At 44.9% G+C, this 20,517-nt stretch overlaps 1 protein-coding gene across 1 annotated transcript in view; it reads left to right on the top strand.

Moving 5' to 3' along the window:
- The first annotated feature begins 9,079 nt into the window (after positions 1–9,079).
- Positions 9,080–20,517, top strand: part of DCHS2 (dachsous cadherin-related 2) — a 112,338-nt gene continuing 100,900 nt past the window's right edge. The window contains exon 1 of the mRNA XM_064652292.1: positions 9,080–11,462. Within this exon, the coding sequence (XP_064508362.1) occupies positions 9,645–11,462 (1,818 nt within the window). The 5' untranslated portion in view covers positions 9,080–9,644. The remainder of the gene's footprint in view (positions 11,463–20,517) is intronic.

Raw genomic sequence — 20,517 nt, 5'->3', positions numbered from 1 at the left:
GCTTTAGGACTTGCAAATGAATGCCACTTTTTGAAGTACAAACTAGTATTTCAGTGTAGATGAATTCATTTTACCTTCCCACCAGGTGCCAGCAATCTGTTTAGTGCAATGAAATCCTGACAGTCTGTGTCAACAACTGAAAGCAGCTCTTTCATGACAGAGAGAAAAAGAGAAAATGCAGACCTGAACTCTTCCCCTTTTAGAGAATGTCTTTGTGTAGGAAAATAAAAATGTCGTCTGTCATTTCAAAAGGCCCTCTCATAAAAGAATTGCACATTAAATTAAAACCCCTGTTATTTTTTCATTCCATCTCAATACGGACCCCTCCTGGTTCTTGATGAAGAGCGAGGTGAAATATCGCACAACTGAGCTACAGAGAAAATAGCAAAACTGTTCCAAGTGCATAAGCCAAAATGAGTGTTCAGAGAGAGATCACCATGTCATGAGCTCATGCTGGCAATATGTTTTTTTCTTTGCCTGTAAACTGAGATTTGAGCCTGAGAGAGACCCTATATTCAGCCTTGCAGGAGCACTTTCATGAGTGTTGTTTTCTTAAGAATAAGCGAGCAAGTTGTGAACTGCTCCCAGACCTAGGAAAATACCTACAGCCCTCAGCGAGTTCTGCTGTCCGATGGTCTCCTCCCCTTCCCTCCCCACCATTCAGCAATAAACTGAAGATGGAGCCAGAGAGAAAGCATCTAGATTTTACTGAGGGTGCAATGTCTTTTTTTCCCTGTGTGGTTTTTTCCCTGTGGGTTTGTGTGGTGATCTGGGAGTCTTGCCTGTTTTCATTTGGGAGGTGGTAGGCAGATGTGGGGGTGTGGTGGGCAGAGGCAAGGATATGGTGGTCAGGACTGGGAAGCTGAAAGGCAGAGCAAGGCCCCATGTGAAGCAGGGATGGTGTGGAGCCTGGGGTCCCCACCCCTGTGTGACAGTGGGGATCCCATCTGTATCACCCCAGCAGCAGCTCTTCCTGTGCAGATTGGGGGCCCTAGGGTGGCTGGGGCCTCCCTAAGGGAGGTCCTCTCCTAGGGACCAGCCCAGAGGCTGGCTGCAGAAATGGTCTTTCGTCTGGTTTGTGTGAAGGGAAAATGATGCCTGGGGCACAGCCCAACATCAGCAGAGCGCCCAGTTTCTCTGGTCACTGAATTTTCAGTCAAGTAAGTACTGTGCTGCACAGGAACAATGGTATTTGAATTCACTAGGATACTTTATGCCCCTCTCAGTGCTGGTTTGTTTCTGCTAGATGCAACACTGGGATTTCTGGTACGTATGTGTTTCTCCCATTCCAGGCAGTTACACCTCCCTGTGCCTGAGGTCTACTTCCAGCAGAGTGGAATCTGTTGCACATCTTTTTCTATATGTAAACACTTTTAAGATTGTCTTATCTTTCTTATTGGCAAAGTCTGAAGAGCACGGCGTTAATTCTTTTCCTTAGTGTCCTGGAAAAGGTTAGTAACTCTTGTTAGAAAAAATGTTTTAAAATAGATGCAGTCTAATAATCCCCAAAGTGCTGGCATCTAGTTTTAGAGTATGACTGAGGCTGGGGGCATCCTGGCCCTGGGAGGGGCCATCCCCAGCTGTGCTGTCCCCAAGATACCTACTCTGAGAAGCAGGTTTAGGAATCTGGTTTCATTTTCCCAATGGCATTGTTAGAACAGTTCAGCTAAAGTAAGCATTTTGTGTTATTTTGAAAGAAGCAGCCGTAAACCCTTTGATGCAGGAATTCAGGAGCAATGTGGTCAAGTCGGGCATGAACACATGGCAAGTGCAATTGAAATAGAAGCTAGGCCTACAGACAATTCTTGCCTAAAATTAGATGTAGGAATTTAGTCTTCCTATGACATCTTCTTGTTCCTGTAGCCACATTCTAGGGCATGATTGGGTTTAGAAGTACTGCTTTCATTTTACAGATGCCAAGCAGTCCTTTTTTTCCTCTAAATACATTACTGAAGTTTATCATATGCCTTACTTAAAGGCTTGAGAAGCTTCTCCTTCCTATCCTTTTTGCCTCAGTTCACTCTGAAATACAAACATCGATTGCTATATTTACAGAAGTATGATACATGGAAGCATTGCAACCCATACATAGAGTTATGTTTAAAGTAACATGGTCAAAGATATGAATATTCATGAATATGCTAGGAGTGATGAAAAAACATTTAAGAGATTTTTGTTGACTGTTCTGTATTGGGGAACAATCTGCTCTGGGTAAGGGTGTGATCTCCATGTTTGAAACTTTAAAACCACTGCTTTGATCTCAAGCATGTCATAGTTGATGTTCCCGCCACCAGAGCCTAAGATATATAGCTAAAATTGGTAAAAGCTTGTGTTGATTTATTCTTGAATACACCAGGGAAAGCAAGCAGGGAAAAACAAGCCCAAAGCCACTGCCTTGGGAAGCAGGAGGTGTAGGCTGCATTGCTGACTCCCTCTGTGACTGTGCTCACATGGAGTGAATGCTCAGCAGGGAGCTCCCCACCCCAATGCATTCACTGTGCAAAGACACCTTTTTGGCTTTAAAAATTGTGATGGTGAGATAGCCGGGGCTTTTCTGGCATATAATCTACCCCTTGGGGCTGTTATTTCAGGGTGGGGACCCTGAGGGTGGTGCTATGACATCTTCAGCTGAAGAGCAGGGTCAGTTTTACCTCCGGGCTCTCTGTCCATTGCAGGATGCAAACGTGCCCTACAGAAACATAATTTAGTATCTGCCTGTGGTTCTCTGTGGAATGTGATAAGGAACCTTCTCAGCCCCATAAAGATTCTGTAGTGATAAACTCTATAAAAAAAGAGATGAGGATCTTGGATAAGTCCCTGTAAAACAGGATTTCCCCATACCGACGTGGAGAGGCTGGAGGAAGCTGTCAGAACTACTTTTAGATGCAGCTTGTATGTCCTAAATTAAAACAGGCAATCAACTTCTGTCTCCAGCACTCAGTTTGGCTTACTCTCAAGCAAATCGGATCCATTAATTAGGATTTGTACAAATGTATTTTCACACATAGTAAATATGGATGCCTATGGAAAAGCTGCTAGGTGTCCACTACCCCAACCAAAATGAAATGAGCAGAATTAGCCAGCAACAGTTTATTGACAGCTGCCAACAAAAACAAACCTGCTACAGGAGGTAATGCAAACATCTGCTCCCCTATGGTGGGGCTTTCACCCCACCCAGCCACACCTCCAGCTGTCACCTTCCCAGATAAATACATAGTACTGCATAATACTGTATGCTCTGAAAATCAGCAGGTCGAGGCACTTATACTGGGACAATGAGTATTGTTTTGTTCTTGTGTATTTATAGCTTTGTCTTAATAGATTGTTTAATAAAGCATGTGAATCTTAGGAACGTAATTGTGGTAGTGTCAGTTTTAGCACAGCAGCCAAAATTCAGGCATCAAACTCGTTATGAAATTATCATCTGGAAAAGGAGTACAAAGGCTCAAAAATTGCTGATGAATTCGTTGCTTTTAGTGTTTGTGCACGTGAGAGAGAGAAAATAGCCAAGGGCATTAATTCACACATGGATTACAGTATATTTTTCTTTTAAAAGCAAAGCCCTTTTCTGATTTACAGCTATTTAAAATAATTACTTAGCTCAAAGCAGCATGGGAATTAGCTGGTATAGTGGCTTAGCATATTAAGACACAGCTTTATGTGTCGACTCTCCCTCATCTCAGTGCCACAAGCTTGAGTCCTCAACAGGGACTTCAGCTGATGAAGTGATAGCAGCAGGTTTCCAGGTCTTGAGCACGCTGTGTGGGCTGCTCTTCTGCGATGAGGGCTGCTGCCCCAGGAAACTGGATTTTTATAGATGCGAAAGCCAGAAAAGAACAGTCTAATTGTTTAGCCTGACTTAATTTTATTCGGTAATTCCTGCCTAAAGCCCTGCCATTTGTGGCTGAAATAAAACATGTCTGTTAGCTGTCTAACCTTGATTTAAAGACTGCAAATGACAGAAAATGCATCCTATCCTCTGGTGTGCCATTGCAATCGTTCTTGATATTTGCATATTGTTTGCAGTTTGAACTCTATTAACAGACTTTTAACTTCCAACTGTGGTATTTTGGCTTGCTGACACCAGTGGTGCTGTGCACAGTGCTGGCCAATATTAACATCAGCTAACTGATGTCACTGCAGGGAAATCTGGGAAAAGCTAATTCAGAGCAATCCTCTAATTCATGGCTTCTTATGTCTTCAGATGTGATTCTAATGGTTTTATTTTGCTTGCTCTCAGCCAGCTCTTGCTTTTTAAAGCTTCAAAGTTTAGAGAGAGAGATTTGGGGAGCGTAGTAAATGCTAGGATATCATGTCCTGTAGGTATGGAATAACTTCTCTAATGCTGCACTTATGTCTTTGAGTTAAGAGGCTGCATCCAGATGAAGATTATCTGTGGATTTAGACCTCCTGCAAATATGTTTGGACATTGCATACTTCTGGTGTCATCTGCAGTTCAGACAAACACATCAGATAACAGGATTTGGTCTCATTTTGTTTCATTGCATCTTTTTTCCTTTTGCCCTTCTATGCACATAGAATTTGACTACTGGATCTGATTGCAGGTTGTGATCTATTATTGCATGACAAAAGTTGATAATCTAGATAATCTCATACATTTTGTATCAAAATTCAACACAGTAGTCAAGGGAGATATTATATCCAAGGAGTATTAAATTCAGCCTCGGATTATATTTTATCAAGCTTTCTGGAGTTCACCTCCAAGTTTTAGAGAGACCACTAAGGCCTGGATTCAGCAGTGGCAAGCAGATGGCAAAAGACAGCTTTATGTGGAATGCAACCCATGGAGTGGGAAGCTCTTGTATATTTATTCCTGGCCCATAAGGATGAACCTTTGAACCCATCTTAAAGGGATTGCTTCAAATCTGCATCAGATTGTTGGAATAACAGACAGCAAAAGAAAGAAGCCTTCCATCTTAAAGATAGCTTTATAACATGTTAATTGTTATATAGACTGCAAAACAAACTAGGCAGTGAACAACAATTAAAAATAGGGCCTTTTGGATAAAACTCATTGCCAGATTAATGAAATCTGTGGCTAAGTTTATAAACTAAACATATAGATAAAAAATTGGTTAGGATGTCAAAATCTGAATGAACATCTGTGTAGCAGAATCTCAATTATATTCATATTTATTTTAATATTTTATTTAATATTTTCTATAAACTTTGTTCATAATAAAAAATCAGTTACGTATTGTTCGTAACAAGAAATATCTTTATCCTGCAGGGGATAGTGGGATAAATTTAATATGTGTAGAACACAGAGTTCTATTTTTCCAGGCACATCCAAATATATTCAAGCAATCATCTTGACAAGTGATGTGACACTTGGGTTTGCAGCTGGGAAGGTGTGTAGTAGAAACAGAACAGGATTTAGAGCACAGAGATTAATGAAGATCCATAAAATGAAAACACAACATCGGGACAGATGATTAGGCCTGGATGATAGCATGAGTTAAGTGAACTAAAAGTTAATGTGAAAATATTGATCTGGGTAATCCTATTTAGTCATACCTGAGTGACAAATTCTGAAATAATTGCCAACAGAAGGCGGCAGCAACATCCTCTACAGACGGAGCGAAGGCATCATGGTATATCTGGAATGAAACTGAAAAACCCACTACTACTATCTGTACCATAAACAGTATGAAAGTCTTTCCTACCTTTGTTGACAGACTCCAGTACATTATTTCCAATATTGTCAGATTCTGGCAACTACGTGATTCTTCATCAGAGATTCTTCATCTATTCCGCAGCAAAATTAGTTCTGCAAATTAGTTTGTGATTAAGAGTGAAGGGATGGCTAGCAGAAAAGAAAAAAAGAATTAAAAATCACTCTTAATTACATTTCACTACATTTATAAGGAGACAAGTCCCACACATAGCTTTTTATTATAGTAACTGTAACTAGCCTCCATTTGGTCACCAGCAAATCTTTTGTTCAGCTGACACTCCTTCAAAGAGGTGTTACTGAAATCAATATATGTGAGCCTGGGGAACTATAAATAATGAAACACCTGATGCTCTGCAAAGTTAACTCTTTCTCCATATATCACATATTCCAGGCTGAATATCGATAGTGACCCCAGCCAGCAAGGCTGGAGACAGATATCCTTTCTTAGATCCAGCTGCAATAGTTGAAGATATTAGTGCTTCCTCACACCAAAATTTTGCCAGAAAGCTGATTTATATGAGTGCTCTGTAACCCAGCATAGGAAAAAAAATCACTAGGGTTAACAGAAATCATTATTTCAGCATTGCTTAAGCTAATCTTTGTCCTTAAACTAAACCCACAGAGAATCAGGGAACACCACCTGGTAGGCAGAAATGGAAGCATGGTACCCACTGGCTAAAAGGCAGCAACGAGCAGCTGAGACCATACTGTCTTTCCTTCAGCACAGGAAATAACTTCATGGAAAGATTTTCAGGTTTTATTTTATTTGCTTCAGCTCTGTCTGGAGCAGTTCAGCCACGCTCTGCCCTCAGCTGGCTGCTACCGCCCATCTAATGAGCCCTGGAATGGATCCTGTAGTGCTCCCACCCTGCGTCAGTCCCAAGTCAGGTGGTTTGGCTTAAACTGCTGCTGCTGCTGAGGATGGTTTGCAGTGAGCCAGAGAGTTGTAGAAAAGGAAGTAGTCATGCTGCTTTACCACCTCAGCCATGTCTTCACCATGGGAGGGTCACATCTTAAGCTGCCACAGCTGTTGCGTGGGCAAGGCAGTGTTAGTGGGTAGAATTAACTCTGTTCATGATAGACCTTCATGGTTGTAACAACACTCTCTGTTTCAGTGATCTTTCATACTCTAGTATCATACACAGCTTTTGTTTGCTAGAGTTTAATTCTCCTTGAAGGAAAAAGAATTTTCAGTTAATCCAAGGAGGATTAAACAATAGTAAATAGTGATTTACAAATACCGTCCGATTAAGTTTGAGCAGCTGATATAGTTATCACCTTCCAGTTTCCTTCCTCGGTCCTTTCCTGGAGGCTGGATCCCTGCCACAAGGACAGCTGAATTTGGCATGGAGAGCTGCTCTGGGAGCACCACAGTTCACTGCCTTGCACAGTGGATTAGATGGATGCCCATGCAGGGTTGCCTGAAGAGGCTCAGCTTGAAACCTCAGCAGTTTGAAAGTGAATTTTCATGTTGTTCACCTGCCTATGAAGTCAGAGGTGGCTACCTCCAGGAAAGGGAATGAAGGACAGGTGGAGAAGTAACTTTCTGCTGTCTAACTGAGCACACTGGCTCACACACAGGTGGATCCCTTCTCAACTGGAACGCACAGGCATTTAGTGTGCTCTAACCAACATGCTTCTTCTTCAAATAATGTTATGCTTATCCTCCTGTCCACTTTTTACACTAGAAGACTTGGTAGATCTGAGGAGCTGGCAAGTGTCTTCACTATGAGACTGACCTGTGGAGGATGTAGGAGGGAGCTACTGCACTAAAACTTTGAAACCTTGCTTCCTTTGGGATAATGTCATTGTGGCAGCTTCCCTCCATGTCTTACGTGTATTACTTCCCCTTTCTGTGTAGGTCAGCATGTCACAGAGGAGATGGGGAACAGCAGGGGCAGCTAAATATATCCAGGAGATGACATACATCTCCTCAAAATTTAGAAACTTCTGTTTGTGGTTTGTGGAAGAAAAAAATGAGATCATGAACATGGCAAAAGGGAGGAAGAGAAAAAGTTTAAGAAAGGAATGGAAAGAATAGACTCATAGAAGGCAGGAGGATGAAAAAGGTGGAGGAACGCTTATAAGGTAAGGCTCATGCTCACAGTAGGCAGAACATCTATAGTGTCCTGAAGATGTACTATTTCTGGAAACATGTAGTTGGGCAGTGGTTATATATGATTTTACTTCTCATAAAACTGTTTAAGTGCCCTGGTTTCACAGAATACATGAATACTGCCAGAAACACAGATAACTACGTCAATCTTATTTTTTCCTCTGCTATCTTCATGCATGCTGTATCTGAATACAGAACTTCCCTCTTTAGGCACTGCCTGACCTTGTCAACAGAAGGTTTTACTTAGCTTTTCAGTGAATGTGCCTGATTGAACATGATTCACATGTTTTCTTAGTGACTGCATGGGCTGCATAGGACATGGCTCTTTTTCCAAACTTGCTGTGATTCAGTGGAATTCAGGCATTTTCATATTGAACATCTGTGACTTGGGGAGGATCCATGTGCTTTCTCAATGAATATGAACGAAGCTGGCAAGGACCTCAGTGTTTCCTTCTTGCTTCTATGCTTGTAATTATCACAGTATATAAATATACAGAGACTTTCTCAGAATGTGCCTAAGAAGATCTGACAAGATCTAGCTTTTGCTCAGCCCTGTCTCTGTGTGTAAGGAGGCAAGTCAGGTACACTGGATATGATCTCGTGTGTCCCCTCTCCCGTGTGTGCAGCTACAGATGTGCACTAAGACTTCTAGACTTACTTTAGAACCTAGTTTTCCCTCTTACCTGGATATGTGGGATTGTTGGGATTGTTAGGTCCTAACACTGTCGGAAAAAACATTCTCTTCCCCTTCTCCTCCCAAAACATCAAGGGGTGTTACAGAAACTTTGCTCTCTTCTCAGGGAATGCTCTGGCAGTGCTCTTCCATGACTTGGAAAAGTGGCAAATAGTAAAACAGTTGCCCTCTCAGAAGTGTCCCTTATAGGAGAGGACTGAGTTACAGTAACTTCTCTTACTACTTTATTGTCTTTGCCCTGATTTGACTTGTCTGTCCTAGAATGAATTTACTTTTCTCTGAGCATCTGCTAGACTTGCCAGAAAAGTGAAATGAAGTTTGTAAAGGATTGGTGGGAGCAGCATTGTACTTAGCTTTCATGGAAGGACGGATGGTTGGTTGGTACGTAGCATTTATATGATGCTGTGTATTCTCAGCATCATTGAAGAAATACTAGTTCATTCTTAGACCACTCTGAGTTAGATATGGGAGTAAGAAGAGTGGTAAAGGAAAGACGTTCTGGTCTTGCTGAAGCTAGTAGAAGTTTCTACTTAAAACTTGCTTCTGGTAAAGGCTTCCCTGCCGTGCTCAGTGCTATACTGACCTAGTGCTAGGATAACAAGCAAGGAAAACGAGGATCAGAATATTAAGGCGAGAAAAATCCTTGCTGAATTATCCCTTTGTCCTCGTAGATTTCTGTTTCATTTAAATTCTCCTCCTTCACGAGGCATGCCTCTGCAACTAGAGGCAGCCCGTGCGCTAGTCACGCTTTCCCCCATCAGCAGGAAGCCAGGTGATTTCCCGGAGAATCGGTTTCGGGGAAGACCTCTCTGGATTCTGGGGGGCACTGGAGCTGCACCGCGCCACCCCGGCCCAGCGCGACACGTCCGTGCGCTGGGGACGCCAAGCCCACCGGGCGCTGGGTGGGCGGACGGGGGCCCCCCAGCGCTGCGCGGGGGCGGCAGGGCGGGGGCTGCGCGGGGCGGTGGCGACGGGGAGCTGCTCTCCCGCCCCCTCGCACAGGCTCGTCCTTCCCATCACCGGCGGCGGCGTTCGGGAGTTTCTCCCGCGGCGGCGAGGCGAAGGCACCTGCGCGGCGGTGGCGGCGGCGCCGAGTAGCCTGGCGCAGCCTGCCCGCGATGCCGGCTTAGCGGAGCATGGCGCGGCGGCTGTGGAGCAGCAGGTGCCGGGGCGAGCGAGGCAGCGCTCCCCCGACGGGACCTACTAGGGCGCTGGCGCTGCTGGTGCTGCTGTGGCTGTACGCGGCGGGCGGCAGCACGGCGCCGGTGTATAACCTCAGCCTGGCTGTGGACGAGGGGCTGCCGGCCGAGACGCTGGTGGGGGACATCCGTGCGGGGCTGCCGGCGGGCGCGGAGTCCCCGGGGGGTTTCCTCCTGTCGGAGGGGAGCGGCGAGTCGGCGGTGCTGGCGGACTTCCACGTCCAGCCGGAGACGGGCATCATCCGCACGGCGCGGCGGCTGGACCGGGAGCGGCGGGCGCGCTACAGCTTTGCGGCGGCCACGCTGCGCGGCGAGGTGGTGCAGGTGGAGATCGCGGTCACCGACGTGAATGACCACCCGCCGCGCTTCCCGGGGGACAGCCTGCAGCTCAACGTCTCCGAGCTCAGCCCGCCCGGCACCGCCTTCCGCCTCCCAGCTGCCCGCGACCCCGACGCCGGCCGCTTCGGCACGCAGGGATACGCGCTGCTGGAGGAGGGCGGCGCGGCGGGAGAGCCGCCGCTCTTCCAGCTGCGTTACGGGCGGCCGGAGCCCCTGGAGCTGGTGCTCCTGCGGCGGCTGGACCGCGAAAGGGCGGAGGTGCACCGGCTGGTGGTGGAGGCGTGGGACGGCGGCAGCCCGCGGCGCCGCGGCCGTCTGCGGGTGTCGGTGCGGGTACTGGACGAGAACGACAACGCGCCCACCTTCAGCCGTGGCGAGTACCGAGCGCGGCTGCGGGAGGACGCGCCACCGGGCACCGCAGTCTGCCGTCTGCGGGCCACCGACCCCGACCTGGGCGCCAACGGGGAGGTGCGGTACGCCATCAATCGCCGGCAGAGTGACCCCGACGGCTACTTCACGGTGGAGGAGCGCAGCGGCGTTCTGCGCCTCCGCCGCCCGCTGGACCGCGAGGCGCGGGCCCTGCACCGCCTGGTCGTGGAGGCGCGGGACGGCGGCGCCCAGCCCGAGGTCTCCAGCGTCCTCGTCTCCGTGGCCGTGCTGGACGTGAACGACAACCGCCCCGCCATCCGCCTCCTCTACCTCACCGAGAGCGGCGGCCCGCGGGTCTCCGAAGGGGCGCGACCAGGCGACTACGTGGCCCGAGTCTCCGTCTCGGACGCCGACGAAGACGGCGAGGCGGAGGGCGGCGGCGGCATCGCGCTGGCCCTGCTGGGCGGCGACGGCGCCTTCGCGCTGCGAGCGGCCGGGGCCGGCGTCTTTTTCCTCTGCGTGGCTGGGCCGCTGGACCGCGAGAGCCGCGACCTCTACGAACTGCGGCTGGTGGCCACGGACGGCGGCACGCCGCCGCTCTCCGCCGAGGAGCCGCTGCTGCTGCGCGTCGCCGACCTCAACGACGAGGCTCCCGCCTTCCCGCAGCCCCACTACCGCGCCACCGTCTCCGAGGCCGCCTCCCCCGGCACGGCCGTGCTCCGCCTCAGCGCCTCGGACGCCGACGAGCCGGGCTCGCCCAACGCCGAGGTGCGGTACGCGCTGGAGGGCGACCCTGCCGCGCTGGCGCTGCTGCGCATCGACGCGCGGAGCGGCGCCGTGAGCACGCGCGCGCGCCTGGACCGGGAGCGGCAGGCGGCGCTGGAGCTGCGCGTGGTGGCGCGCGACGGCGGGGTCCCGGCGCGCGCCGCCGCCTGCCGCCTCAGCGTGCGCGTGGAGGACGCCAACGACAACGAGCCCCGGTTCGAGCGGCCCGTGTACCGCGCGCGCCTCCCCGAGCACGCGGCGCCCGGCCGCCGCCTCGTGCAGGTGAGCCGCGCGCCGGCCCGCGTCAGGTGCGCTCTCGGAGCGCGGCCCGTAACACGGTCCTTGGAAATGTGTTCCTTATCCCGTAGAACCTGTAGCAGGGGTGGTGAGCACAGAAGCTCAGATCTTCAGAAGGAACCAAGGATCACCTGTGGTTAAACCCCATAGGGGGAGTTAAACAGCCTGTGATACTTTTGAGGGCTTGAGGTGGTCCTTTGAGGAAACCCAGTAGGACCCATCCGAGGGTAAGCGTGACTCAAAGTGAAACAGAGAGAGAGAAGGGCAGTGTAACACAGAGGGGCCCGAAATCAGAGGGCTTCAGCGGCTTGGTAATATTGCCCGAGCTCTCTGCTGAGGAGGATAATCAACTCACTCTGCCTTCACAGAGACTGATTAAGGTTAATAGAGCAAAGTATTCTATTTGTCCATAAAACGCCCTTTATTCTTTGCAAGTGAGATTGAATGGAGGCTTTGGAGGGCCAGGGGTTGCCGAAGAACCCTTTTGCTTTTAGTTTGTAATGACATGTCCGAATTTATAGCTTTGAACTGAACAAAGTTTTTTCCATCAGAGGAAAATTCACAGCAGTTGATCCTGGGTAAATGTAGACATGTTTCTGAGTTTGTGCAGAACTCACATGAATTTGGGGAAAACGTGATTAAAGAGGAGACCTAGGGAGAGCTGCAGTGCGTTTCCTCAGTACATTTGATGAGAAATCATTCTGCCTTTATTTCCGGCTGCCCTAATTAATTAATTTTTCAAATCAGGGGTCGTTGGTGATATTTTGGGTCCGACAGTAGTTTATTTGAACAAAAAGCATTTTCCTCTCTGTCATTTTTTTCTCTTTTTCTAATTGCACTTTGAGCTGAAAAAGTACACAGTTTGCACAGCCCTAATAAAAATGAATCTGTAAAAAGTTTGGCAAGGTTGAGGTCATGGAGCTTTTCATTTTGTATCCCAAACCAAAAAGAAAATCCCATCACTGCCCTTTCTTTTTTCTCCAACCCCATGGGAAAAAAAAAAAGGACATCCTGAACCGATAACCCTAGGAAAGCCCGGAAGAAAATTAATAACGTGATTTTTAAAAGTTCGCCGCCTCCCGGTGAGAAGCGAGGGGCGTTGCGGCAGCCCCGGTCTCTGCCCCTGGGCGTGGGCGCGGGCGTCCGTGGTGCTGAAAGGCAGCGGATCGGAAGCCTTTGGGGTGCGCTGCCGCAGCCTGGTACCGCGCCTGGAGCTGATCAATAACGTTTTTTTGCTCTTGATTTAATTAGAGAAAAAGCTTCCTGAAGGATTCCTGAATATTTTAAAGAAAATAACCCGTGATTGTGGTTTTATTAGTTTTTTTCCTGGCATGTTTTGATGTATTAACAGTGGAGATTTTCTAGGGCCACAGGGGTCATGTTCCTGTGGCTGTCATCCGTGGTGTACTGAATTTTGCAAGTGTCACCATGCTGCCATAATCCTGTTTAGAAAGGAGAAATAAATAGTTACACCCTGGTGGCTGAATGATCAAACCTGGGATATTAAAGCCAAAGATGAATGAGAGTGAGACATGAGGGACATGATCAGGAGGAACAGCAGATGAACATCCCATGGACTGCCTGGGAACGAAGCCGTTTCTACTTACAAGTGAATCCAAGATCATCATAGTGATGTCCAAGTTTCATACCGTGTTGTGTAGCAGGTTTAAGCTTTAAACATACCCACCTTTTAAAATTATCCTCATACCTCTTCCCCCATTTTCCTGATACTCAAAGATTGTGAGCAGGAAGGGCTATCATGAAGCAGGCAGCTTTGTTTATGTTGCTCTAGAAGTTGCAGTGAGTGATAAGAATGTAGAAAATAAGTTTTGGTTTGGCCAAGCTGTTTTTCAGGATCTGTGGTATGAGTGCTGTTCTAAGTGGGCTGTTGAACTTCAGAGCTAGCATGAAAAAGAGGTAACCATGGACTCTGTTAATGCTGCTCCTGGAGAACTGGAAACAAACCAAGATACTGAAGGAGGCTACTCATGTCATAGCTTCCTCTGCTCCACAGCCTGGGGGGTTGTGATAAACATTAGTTTTACCTTTAGATTACAATCATAGTCCCTGGAAGTCTTCTAAACCTTCTAGTCTTTTCCCTCTGCAAGCAGAGGGCCTCTTGCAGTAGGGAGGGCATTACTGAAGTCTTGTTCATTAGTAACCATAGCTTGAGGACTAACTGGTGACAAACCATCGCTTCATACATTGAGTGTCTAGAGCCTTCTGCCTTAGTGCTTTGCTGTACCTCTGCCCAGCCGCTAAATAACTGGACGATTTATTCCCTTATATTCTTGACTGCATGTTGATTAATGGGAGATTCATTTCCTTCTGGGAAATCTTTTACTTCTGCTGTGGTTATTTAAATTCTCTTCATTTTCCCTACTCTCAACAAATGTAACCTGTAATATGGGCAAGACTTATGAAATGGATCAACTTGCATGTAAGTCTGTGTTTTACTGGTTTCTCCTAGTCTGTAGGAATTTAGCAATTAGAAGAATTGACTGTGTACTAAAAGGACACAGTTTTCAGCAACTTCTGGAAATACTGCTTTATTCCAGGCGTGTGTATGGGCTTTTCCTTGTAGACAAAAGGTTCTTCCTTGCAGTGCAGACTGACTAGTAAGGGAGAAGCCACATCCTGAAAAATAACTGGCATTTGTTTGCATCAGCTAATATGAGAAAGAATTGTGGCATTGTTTTTGCCCTGGATTGCATCTCTGGGGTAGATAACAAAGGTGGAGATCAGAAATCTGGGCAGACAAAAGGGATAAAGTTTAAATGAAGAAAAGGGAAAATCAGTGGGAAAGTAATGGGTTATCAGACTTTAGAAAGTAGAGCAAAGGTATGCAGTGAAAGATGTAAGAAGAATTTTGAAGTCATTAACAGACTTTATCACATTTTTGCCCATTTTTGTATACTGAACTTCTGGTTTGCTACCAGTTGTTATAGACACACCTTTGTTAAAATTTATGCATTACTGATGAGATGATTAAAAAGAAGCAAAACAAAAAAAGGTACAAGGAGGAAAAGGTGAACACAACTGGAGATAAATTGTAGACCAAGCAATTTGCAGTAACAAAAGTAGAAGCAGCAGAAGCACTCTTGGTGTGATGTGATGTCTGCAGATATTTTGGTAACGTTTTGATATTTGCAGATGTATCAAAATCCTGGTTTCTTCATGTAGAGGTACTTCATGTTAATTTTGAGTGGTCACTGGCCTTAAGGATGACATTGATTATTCAATTATTCTGATGAACTTTCAGCATAACATGAATCTGTTTTCCTGAAGACCTTCAGCATGCCCCAGAAATGGAATAAGATGGATGAATGAGTGAGAGCATAATTGGGCTTTCTCCTGTTTTTCTTATCATATGTTTTATCCCATTCTCAAGGACCAACATGATTACAAATGTCTATGACTGTTGAGTGATGGTGAGGATATCCTATTTCTGCACTCTTGGCAATTTTAGGTAGGTTTAGCATCTATGATGTATACCTCTCTGATGACTGCACTTCTGTGGCCTAAAAGTATGAGGTGTGACAAAGTGTTTCTCTTCTGAGCCATTCACTTAATCTTATGAATGAATTAAGGAATAAAGCTTTGCCATAGACTAACAGAGGTTTAATTCTGACAACAAATTTCATTTTCAAGCTTTTTTAGGTGATTGCAATGCTTCTCAATACTCTCTGTTATAGTTCTCTTTAGTACAATATATCTCTGAATTATAGTACTGTGTTGCTAGGTTTGTCAGGATTTTTAGTCTTCTAGCTGAAGTGGCAATATTCTCTCTCTCTCTGAGCAGGCTAAAACTTCATCTAAAGGGAATCAGTGCATCAGGTTGGCACCGGTTTGCCTTGTGTTTTACCTTTTACCTAGATGGGGTGGAAACTCCACATTCTGTTTCATATCCTCCATGCACTGCTGCGTAAAAGAGTATTTTCCTTATCAGGCTGTGCAAAGCTTATAGTTAAAGATTTGGTGACAGTGACAGCTCTCAGCTCAACTCATATTTTGAACATAATGAAGGTGTTTATTTTGTGTTATACAGCACAGTATATTCTGTATATGTTTGGGGCTCGTAGGTTAAACTTTCTTCCACTGCTGAGGTATGCTGGGTACTCTGTGGCGTAAATGTCATTCACTTTATACAGCACATGCATTCTTACTGAAAGTCTAACAAGTTACATACCTGTAATTGCATCTTGAAGAGAACATTAATTGTCATGAATTACTGCCAGTCATGTCAGTAGTTTTTTAGTAAATGTATTTTCTTTTATGGTTTATTATAAAATTCATGTTTATTGGCTTTAGAATCATCTCTGAAAGAGCAGAGGAAGAGAAAAAACATATGTTATCTGGCAAATGATAGAGACCCATATGCATTCCACTGTTATGACAGCTTGCACTTTTCTGGTCCATTAAGGAGGCTGTTTCAACTCCCTGGTTAGAGCTCCTCCATTCCTTTTATTTAAAAATAACAGATTTTCTGATACTGAGATTGTGGGAGGTTTGTAAATGCAATGACAGCAAATAAAGATTTTGTTTAAAGCTCTTACAGCTAATCTAGGTATACCAGAAATTCTGGAATAATAAATCTGTGGGATTTTAAAAAAATCATATTTAAAGGTATAATATATGTAATAAGAATGCTTGGGTTTTGAGGATTTTTAAGTGTTTAGTATATTTGAGAGTTGTTCATGCTTACTTGAAATGCACATTTCCAAGAAGTACTTGCAGAATGAGAGAGTCCTAAACCAGAAATTAAAACATACATCTTCTCCTATTTTTTCTTTGCCTTCTGCAAAATTAAAAAAGGACAAAGAGGACAAAAAGGGACAGAGGTTACATCGCTGCTTTGAGGGACGGAGACTTTATTCTGTCATTGAGACACTAGGCAGGTAGCAGCATTGGCTGCAAACTGCATTTTTCTTCCTTTTCTTTCTTTGAATGTTGAAACAAGGAGCTAAAAGGAAAGTTCTTTCCCTGATGGTTTTGGTTCTGGATCATTTAATCCACTCTGTAATTACTGAAAGCAGAAATGAAGCCAGCAAACTAGGCTGCTGGCAAAATAGTTATAAAGAGCTATGAAATCCAACTCATCCTAGTTAGAGGCAGACCAGAAAGAAGCTAGAAGAGATTATACCATGCATTACTCTGCTTTTTGAGCTTTCCAGGTCTGATTTTGACGGCATTCAATTTCAAGAAGTCAGCTGCAGAAAAGACAGATTTTGTTTGTTGACTTAAAACACTACTGTATTTTAAAAGTAATACATTGACAACAGGAAGACCAAACCCCAGACTGAACTACAGTAACAGCAGAGAAATTTGTCATCTAAGCTATACTTGCTGGACTTCTGGAGGGCAGACTTCAGCCTATTCAGGATGCTGATTTGGAGAGTACCTTGGGAAACAGCCCTTAAAAACAAAGGGGTCCAGGAAGGATGGACATACTTCAAGAAAGATGTCTTGAAGGCACAGGAGCAGGCCATCCCTATGTGCTGAAAGATGAGTGGGTTGGGAAGATGGCCTAGCTGGACAGAGAGTTTTTGCAGGAATTCAGGGAAAAAAAGAAGGGCAGGCAACTCAAGAAGTGTTTAAGGATGTTGTTAGGTCATGCAGACAGAAAATCAGAAAGGCGAAAGCTCAGTTAAAACTTAATTTGGTCATTTCCGTAAAGGATAATAAAAACTGTTTTTATAAATACATTATTAGCAAAAGGAGGGGGAAGGAAAAGTTCTGGTTTTTGTTGAATGCAGGCAGGGGGAATGTAGTTACCAAAGATGAGGAAAAGGCTGAGGTACTTAACATCTTGTTGATGATCTGGATGAGGGGATCAAGTCTACCATTAGCAAATTTGCAGATGACACCAAGTTGGGGGGGAATGCCAGTCTGCTGGAGGGTAGGAGGGCTATGCAGGGGGACCTGGACAGGCTGGATAGATGAGCCAAATCTGACAGTATGAGGTTCAACAAGGCCAAGTGCTGGGTCCTGTGCTTTGGCCACAACAGCCCCGTGCAGCACTACAGGTTGAGCAGCGGCCAGGCAGAAAGAGACCTGGGGGTACAAACTGACAGCAGCTGAACGTGAGCCAGCAGTGTGCCCAGGTGGCCAAGAAGGCCAATGGCATCCTGGCTTGTATCAGGAACAGTGTGGCCAGCAGGACCAAGGAAGTGATTCTTCCCCTGTGCTCAGCACTGGTGAGGCCACACCTGGAGTACTGTGTCCAGTTCTGGGCCCCTCAGTTCAGGAAGGATATTGAGGTGCTGGAGCAGGTCTAGAGAAGAGCAACGAGGCTGGTGAAGGGACTCGAGCACAAGTCCTATGAGGAGAGGCTGAGGGAGCTGGGGTTGTTTAGCCTGGAGAGGAGGAGGCTCAGGGGAGACCTGATCACTCTCTATAATTGCCTTAAGGGAGGTTGTAGCCAGGTGGTGGTCGGTCTCTTCTCCCAGGCAACTTGTAATAGCAGGACATAGTCTTAAGCTCCACCAGGGGACATTTAGATTGGACATTAGGAAGAATTTCTTCACAGAAAGGGTGATTAGACATTGGAGTGGGCTGCCCAAGGAAGTGGTGGAGTCACCATCTCTGGAGGTGTTTTAAGATGAGACTGGATGTGGCATTCAGTGCCATGGTCTAGTTGACATAGTGGTGTTCAGGCATGGGTTGGACTCAATGATTTCAGAGGTCTTTTCCAACATAGCTGATTTTGTGATTCTGTGATTCTGTGAAATTTTGAAGGCTTGTGTGTGGCTAAGTCTGAAGTTGGTGCATACTTTAGTCTATAGTTGTGCTAAGAAAAGAAGCATATATGATAAAAGTATTCTTATTAGAGAAATTAGATGTATCCCTAGCTTTGGGGTAGTGGAAGAGGAGTAATGATATTAAATAGTCTTAATCCTAGACTTTATATTGCAGAGATCTCTGTATTAAAATATTAGCTTATAGACTACTCAGAGCACCACTGGCAAACATAGAGTCCTTGAATACATTTGGCTGCTAAGTTTATATAGTTTTATGCAAAATAATGAATAAACTTTCAGTTAAGTGTCCAGCACGAGTTCATTCATAGCCACTGACCTTCTGGAGTAATGATTGGGAACTGCATTTTTAGATGGAAATGGACGGGTTTTGCTGGTGTTCACCTTTATACAAAGAGCTGACATCAGCAGTTATCTAATAATACTCTCAAGCAAATTGTTAATAGGCTGTAAATGTCTGGGCATGACCTGCCTGTCCCTTTATCAAACACTGATGTCAGTTTATCATCCATATAGATTTTCATAAATTGCTATGTCAGCAGAAGGCTTAGTCTTTCCTGGAAGGCTTTAAAGTACTAGGAAACAGATGAGTTAGGAATCTCTTAAATTCCATTTTTCTATGCAAACAGATTGACACACAGAAGAATGAGAATTGATTTGCTTCACAGCTTAATTCATTCTTGAAAACAAACTTCTAATTGGATGCTGAAAAAAATCAGTGATTTCCAGAGTCTGCATTTCTCTTTTAAAATGCAGGACTTTGATTTAGACCCTGGTCAGAAGCTTTATGAGCTTCAGTATCTATGTAGATAGCTTGGAGAAACTTGCTCTGTACTGCATTAATGACAAGAGTTTGTGTGAGCAATCCCTACTCCACACGGAGTGTCGAACAGTTGGTAATGTGAACACTGCAGTTGTGAGCAGTGGGGCTCTTTCTCTAACTGATTATTTAAATCCTGCTGCAGGTGTCAACAGTATGGAAACAGAGATATCAGGCAACAAAACACTTGGGGGACAATATCACACAGTTCATTTGGCACAGATGTTGTGTGTAAGAGTCAGTGTATGTATTGGATTGGACCAGTATCCCATTTAGCTCCATATCCCTCTTATAGATGCTAAAAGCATGCACCCTGGATGAGTGTAAGAATAGGGCAAACATATGTGAATTTCTCCCTCATGGATTCTTGGTGTTCAACCATTTTCAGCTCAAGGACATCCCAAGCAAGATAGTTTCTATGTATGTGTTGTAACCCTGAATGGATTTTTTTCTGTGAAAATTACCTAGCCTTCACCTCAGCTTTTCCAAAGTATCATCAGCCCCAATATGCTGTGGTAATGGTTGTGCCAATCAGCTACCTGTTCCATGAGAAATCACACCTATGCTTTCAACCTGGAGACAAAGAGAATGGTCAGTCCCAATTACTATGGTTTCACCCATCTGTTCTATCACCTCTCCATCTCATTTTCAGTACTCATTCTTGTTAGCTGAAAAAAAATTAGTGTTTGACCAGCACCTGCTTTTGAACGACAAATACTGAAATGTGCCACTGATGAAATTATAAAATTAATCCTTGTTTACAAAGGTAACGTAGTGGAAGCAAATTCACATTTTATAGAATTAATGAAAGTGTCCTTGGTCTCAGTCTATGAAGAAAGCTTACTATTCTGTATAAAAAGGCAATTCTTTCAGGAGGAGTAATGGATTTTTAAAATAATACTTATAAATCACAGTTCATTCAATCAGTTCTAATCTCTTTGAGACTACTCAATGAGAAGCTGTACAATGTCATTAATTTCATTGGCACTTAGGTAAAATCATTCTACTCTGGTGAATTTTGAATTGCAAGGGATTTACATCATGCCTGGAGAACATGTCCAGTGATGGTGTGTTTAGCATTGCAACAGAAGATGTGCAGATAATTCTCAGCTTTTTGTACTGAACTACTCCACTATTTAAATTTGTGTGTATAATTTTATATTATATATAGTAATATATATAGTAGTATTTTATATTATATATAGTAAATAATAATAGCTGATTAAACAGTTGTATCCTGTCTAACACATACATGACCAAATGTAGTAACTGTAAGCATTTACACTAACTACTAATGCACTCTAATGCAGTAGGGATGTTTGCAAGTACCCATGTGCTGGCCAGCTATGTTGGATATAAAATCTCTGCCCAGTCCTCTTGATAATTACTTGGTTAGGTTTTTAGGGTAAATGCAGGAACAATGTACCAAAGTAGGTGGATTACTGATGAAATTGTGTTTTGT

The sequence above is a fragment of the Pseudopipra pipra genome, chromosome 4 (genome assembly GCF_036250125.1).
Source record: "Pseudopipra pipra isolate bDixPip1 chromosome 4, bDixPip1.hap1, whole genome shotgun sequence".
NCBI lineage: Eukaryota > Metazoa > Chordata > Aves > Passeriformes > Pipridae > Pseudopipra > Pseudopipra pipra.
Note: the sequence above shows the minus strand (reverse complement) of the source record. Positions and strands in the feature narration are given on the sequence as shown.